The 6000-nt window shown below is 44.1% G+C and overlaps 1 protein-coding gene across 1 annotated transcript in view; it reads right to left on the bottom strand.

Moving 5' to 3' along the window:
• Positions 1-1383: 1383 nt before the first annotated feature.
• klf7b (Kruppel like factor 7b) overlaps positions 1384-6000 on the bottom strand; it is a 71682-nt gene continuing 67065 nt past the window's right edge. The window contains exon 4 of the mRNA XM_030081187.1: positions 1384-3783. Coding sequence (XP_029937047.1) covers positions 3732-3783 — 52 coding nt within the window. The 3' untranslated portion in view covers positions 1384-3731. The remainder of the gene's footprint in view (positions 3784-6000) is intronic.

Genomic DNA, 6000 nt, shown 5'->3' with positions numbered 1-6000 from the left:
TAGCAGAAAAAATATCAACTGTGGTTATTTTTAAGAATGTTAGCTGGGGGGAAGTCCATCTCAATGGCAGGAGGCTAACAGTTAGCATTTGGAGCATCCAGCCAGTATCCAGCACTAAGTCCTACATAACAGCTAGAGTGGTAATAATAATATCACTTTTTTTTCAAAATGGGTGAACCATCCCTTTAAAATATGTGATATTGCATCACGGGTGACACATTTCTTTTTAGAGTGCTCTGTAGTAACCATGTGGCAGAGACTCGTCTGACATGACATGAATTTGAGCCAAAGAATTGTGTGTTTTCCTTCACCTTTATATGTTAAAATAGGAACAACCGGGGCTGTGAAGTGCCTCTTTAATTTGACATGTCACTGAGCTTCATGACTGCCCCAAATGAGCGGAGTGTTGTAAAGGAGATGTAAAGGAGGAGTCCAAATGAAAGCGAAAACATTGTCAGCCACTGCTTAGATTATAAACTCACTCTAACAGCAAATGGATCAACCATCTTACAGTACTTTCTCCCACATGGTTGCACACATGGCCAGCAGTCGAAAAACAGTTATTACCACTTCGCTAAATCACTGCTTCCCTCATAATGTGCCTTATGGGGACACACACACACACACACACACACACACACACACACACATTCACACACACACGTACACACACATACACACACATGCGCGCCATCAAAAACCTCACAAAAGTGCTACAGTCCCCGTCCTCTATGATTGTACGTCCTGTATAGGAGGGCTCATTCTACGGGTACTTCCCCTTTGCATTTCTGAAAAGTTCAGCATGATGTTGCATCATCCAAGCAGAAGAAAAATAACCATCATTATAGCGATTGGGAAAGAAAAGGGAACCAACGAAGAACAAACTCAACTCAAAAAGCGAAACACTGGATTCATCTTTAACTCGGGTTGTTTTACATTGCATTTAGCAGAGAGAGAGAGAGAGAGTTTGTGTTTGTAGAGAGAAAGCTGCCGCTGGATACATAGGCCTTATATGGAGGCGGTCTCCCACCAGTCTTTGCTGACCAAGGAGACCCTGCCCGTGGCTAATGGGCAGTTCCATGCTGGAGGTTTTTGGTATTGATTGTTCTGAGCTGCACCATAAAACCCCCCCTGAAGGGGAATGCTTTGCGTTCACCTAATGAAAGCTGGCATGGCTGACTGGCATGTTGACTGCACATACTGGAACATGCTGGAATCGAAAACCCCCCCCCCCTGCCAGCTTCAGGAACCCTGTACCCTCTGGTCTCACCCAGCCTCACCAATCACTAGCAGTGACTCTACGCCTGTTCAGGAGTGCTAGGGGGGATATAGATGGTGGTGCTTGGATGGAGCAGTGGTGGTGGTGCTGTTGGTGATGCCCTGGTAGCAAGGCAAGGTTTTACTGTTGATTTTTTTTTTTTTTTTTTTTTTTTTTTTTCCTGCAGTTGATTGTAGCCATCCAGCAAGGAAAACGGGTCTCATGTTGGATATGTGGGTGATTGAACTGGGAACAAGCTCATTTTTCACTTCAAAGGATTTTGTTAGTTTGTTACCTCCAGCTGAGCGCTAAGATAGTCTTCTACTAAACAACAGTTGCTAAATTCCTACTGTGAAAAAAGATTTGGGAGCAGAACATATAATTCCAGAAAGTGTGTGTGTCTGTGTGTGTGTGTATGCCTGCATGTGTGCGTGTGTGTGTGTGTGTGATAAAGCCTGTCATGCAGTGTTTTGTTTTCCAACTCTGTTCATTACTTTGATAATTATTTTCCTAAATCTTTTTAGTCTTATCTCAAAAGAGGAACCATGAGCAATGAAACTGCCTTGTGTGTGTGTGTGTATGTGTGTGTGCATGTGTGTGTGTGCGTGCACGAGCGTGTGCTGCATGTTCATGGCGTATGTGTGCCTGTTCAGTATGCAATGTGTAAAGCGAGACAATTGTTTTTTGTGTATTTTTTTTTTCTTTTTTTGAGTCTTTTTATGACATTTTTTTCCTTTGTATTCTTTTTTTCTGCATTTTTTTTTCATCTGTAGAATAAAAAGCACAGATAACATTGAAAAAAAGTCAGTGCGGACAATGGATACGAAAACAGGCAAGTTTGACCAGGCTGATGTGACCGTGTCCATTCTGCACCAGCGCACAGAGGCGGGTTGGTGTCTTTACTGTCGTCCCAGAGGAACAGCCAAACAACTCTTTCGTCTCCCTCCCCCCCCGCCAACCAGGAAGGCGAGATCTCAGAGTCTGCGATAGCGCTCGAAGATGACTTCCAGAATCAACACAAAGCCAAAAAAACAACAGGTTTCCAGTTTTCAGAGAGCCCTCTGCCTCCTTGGCTGGCTTTCGGAAGGGGCATGGAGGGTCACGCCAGGGTTTTGTTTCTCTGCTGGAATGGATCGCGGGGCAGAAAGAGCCGAATGAAAAACAGAAGGCCTTTCTTTCCGCTTTCACTTTAGGCCAAAAATACAAATCCCTTTTTTCATAGTTCTGTGTGATTCCAATTTTTTTTTTTCCTCATCCATTGGTTGCCCACAGATTGCAATGGCAGAGCAAAGCCTGTGCGCACGGGGGGATTGAGAGACCAGCAACGCTTCCCTTTCCATCCCACACATTCCGTCTCATTGCAAGTCAAAACGGATCTTTTTTCGCTCTTTTCGCTCCGATCGCGGTCCAGCTCGGCGAGTTTTAAGACATTTCCTCCGAAGAGAGAGAAAGAACAAACAGAAAGCATCGTTCTCCGTAACAACAACAATAATAGGAATCATCGTCTCTTTTTTTTGTTTTTTTTTCTCCTTTAAAATAGAAAACAAAGGCAAGAAAGTGTCGCTGCGCATTTCTGTCAGATCGCCTGTGGAGGTGGCAGGCATGTTTAGTGAAGGTGAGAGATACAATCACCCACTGGAGGAGAGCCTGAGAGCTGCAGCGCCACCCTGTGACCGAGACCCCGCGGCGGTCGGAGCCCTGGGGGTTTTCAGTGTCGGCCATGTTGGAAGTCATTCTTGCAGTCTCTCTCCTGCACATTTGGCATTGTTGTTTTGTTCCTGTAGAAACTGACTTTTAAGTGCAGCAGGTGATGGTTTATGTTCCGTGTCAGCCAAAAAAAAAAAAGTAAAAGAAAAAGCCGGTCCTTATGTCTTTAAAGCACTAAATCTGAAATATTTGGATATGTGAAGTTGAGCAGGTCTGTCCGACGGGGCTATCCCCTTCCCCCGGTCGGGTGCACGGTAAAAAACACACTGAATACAGAGAAAAAAAGGAAAAGGTCGTGTAATGCTTGTTAGAGTAGGTTATTGGCGTGGCAGTGTCCAAACCCCCGAGCCGAATGGAAGCGGCTGGGGCTCACCGGGATGATGCAATAAAAGAAGGGCATGTAAAGCGGTTGCTATTGCATGTGAGTGGATGCATGATTTCAAAGAAAAACAACTTCTAGCTCCTTCTCGCTTTTTTACTCCATGATTGAACGTCCATCCGTCTGAGTCTGGTGACGTTGGTTTTCTCAGGCGGACGCGTTGCCCTCCAGGCGATGGTGTGTGTGTGTGTGTGTGTGTATGTGTGTGTGTATGTGTGTGTGTGTGTGTGTGTGTGTGTGGGGCGTGCGTGGGTGTCTGGATAGGGCGAACTGAAGCGGGTGGCTGGTAGCTCGACTCCCCATCCCCTCTCTCCTCCTGTCTCTCCTCCGTCTCCTTTTCCTCCTCCTCCTCCTCCTCTCTCGTCCTTCTTCCTCCCTCGTTTTGCCTCAGATGTGCCTCTTCATGTGCAGGGCCAGGTGGTCGGACCTGGAGAAACACCTAGTGAGACAGACAGGGCAACGGTGTCAGAAACGTTTATCTGGTGCGCCAGCAGCACTGAGGTGATCTGCACAAAAGTGACTGGAGGCAAATCAACAGGCAAATAAAAAAATGAAACTTTAATGACCTTGATGGAGAAATTGGTTTGCACCATCACAGAACAGTAATAAGATACAGCAGGAAAATAGGAGAATACACATGTTGAGATGGTTCCTCAAAACAATGTGTGGTTCCCTGAACAATCATCAACAGCAACAGAACCACTATATCTAGCGAATGGTTCCTCATATAAAAAAAATAATTATAAGTGAATAAACATTTGAAAAGAGTTCTTCACCAAGAACTGATGACTTCATTGGCTATTTTTGTACTTTTTTTTTTTTTTTTTTTTTTGGCGTTAACTGAGTTGTTAATAGTTATGCACACATGTTGAATGGGATGCCTGAATGGGAAGCATGGGGAAAACGGTACAGACAACTAATAACAATAAGACATGATCAGCAATGCGTGTGAGAGAGAAAATGAATGAATGAGAGAACAAGAACTAAAAGCTAAATAACAAACACACACACACACACACACACACACACACACACACACACACACACAAGGACTTCAGGGACTTTCAACGACTTCATTTCAAATGTATAATGAAGCTCACTAATCTCACTTCATTATGTCACACCAGTGAAAGCAAATAAGGGCAGGCCAATTCAGGCTCAGTGATCTCCGAGTCTGATTTCTTTCATTCTTATTGCCAAAACGAACAGATTATTATTCCAACGCAGCTCTAAATCACGGCAAGACCACCGCAGCTCTGCAATTTATCCCCCCCACTGGAGGTGAAATACTATTGTGGAAAGCGACACCCTCATTAGATATGCACCGTCTCGAGACATGGCCACGCATGTAAACAGGCTGCCAGTTTTTTTTTTTTTTTTTTTTTTAACTCGACAGTAACTGCAACAGCTATGAGAGCGGGACATAAAACCACAACGTATAATATACGATTTGCAATGCCACAAGTACTTTAATTTTATTACGCCACTGTAAGGATTATTAGATTAAAGCTGAACATGCGCAATAAATTGAATCACAAATTATATGAGTAAAGGAAAGGCAAAAACAAAATGTGGGCGAGTATAAAATGAGAAATTAAAAATTCAATTTGCCAGAGGCTTTATTCATTATTAATTGGTCAGGGCTACCGTGTGTATGTGTGTGTGTGTGTGTGTGAGAATCTGACTGAGGTTTCTCTCTGCTAAACAGGCCTTGTTTTAGAGTGGCTGCTGTTCTGTTCTATAGACGGAGGTGGAGAGTCAGAGAAAGAATGAAAGATTGAAAAAGACACAAATAGAAAGTTGGCCATGCTGTAACGTATCCATCGTATCCCTGATGCTTATCCTTTGATTAATTCTCCTTGTTTTGCTTCTGCAGTCCAACTGGAACCTTATATTGAGAGAGCATGAGCATCATCCAGCTCAAACTTTGATTTTGTAACAATTTGAGTGGATTAAGGTGGTTATTTTTCAGAGTGTTAGCTGGGGGGAAGTCCATCTCAATGGCAGGAGGCTAACAGTTAGCATGTGGAGCATCCAGCCAGTATCCAGCACTCAGTAACAATGAGAGGAAGATAGCACCACTACAGAACAGCTAAAGCGGGAATGACATTATGATTAATATAATTATTAAAATCCAATTTTTCTAAATGGGTGAACTACCTCTTTAATGTCACCTTATTTGTGAGCGATAACACTGACCAATGGCATGTGGCCAAGTAGTTTATAAGATGCAGCCTCCAAAGTCATGCTGTTGCCAGGCGTGGAGGAGAATGATTCAAAAGCAGCATCGTGGGACATCACAGATAATGTCGCAGGAGAGTTGCAGCGAATCTGAATTATCATAAGAAAGATTGCCACCCAAAACCACTCATCATAACGGCTGAAGTGTCATCCCACTGCTTTCTCTCAACCTGCCTGTGTCACCGACGGCAACGGCTGATTTTTTTTTTTTTTGTTCCCAAGCTGTTTTAAGTGATGAGACGAAAGCGAGCGGAGCCTCCACCTCTCCTCCTGTCTGAAGTGATGGCACCGCTCTCCTTGTACCTCCACTCTCTTTCTCCCCCCTCAGCTGTCCATGTGCTACCTGCCTTGATTCAATCTGTGTGTGTGTGTGTGTGTGTGTGTGTGTGTGTGTGCGTGTGTGTGTGTGTGGCTG

This window comes from Myripristis murdjan, chromosome 21 (genome assembly GCF_902150065.1).
Source record: "Myripristis murdjan chromosome 21, fMyrMur1.1, whole genome shotgun sequence".
NCBI lineage: Eukaryota > Metazoa > Chordata > Actinopteri > Holocentriformes > Holocentridae > Myripristis > Myripristis murdjan.
This window is presented reverse-complemented; position numbering and strand designations above follow the sequence as displayed.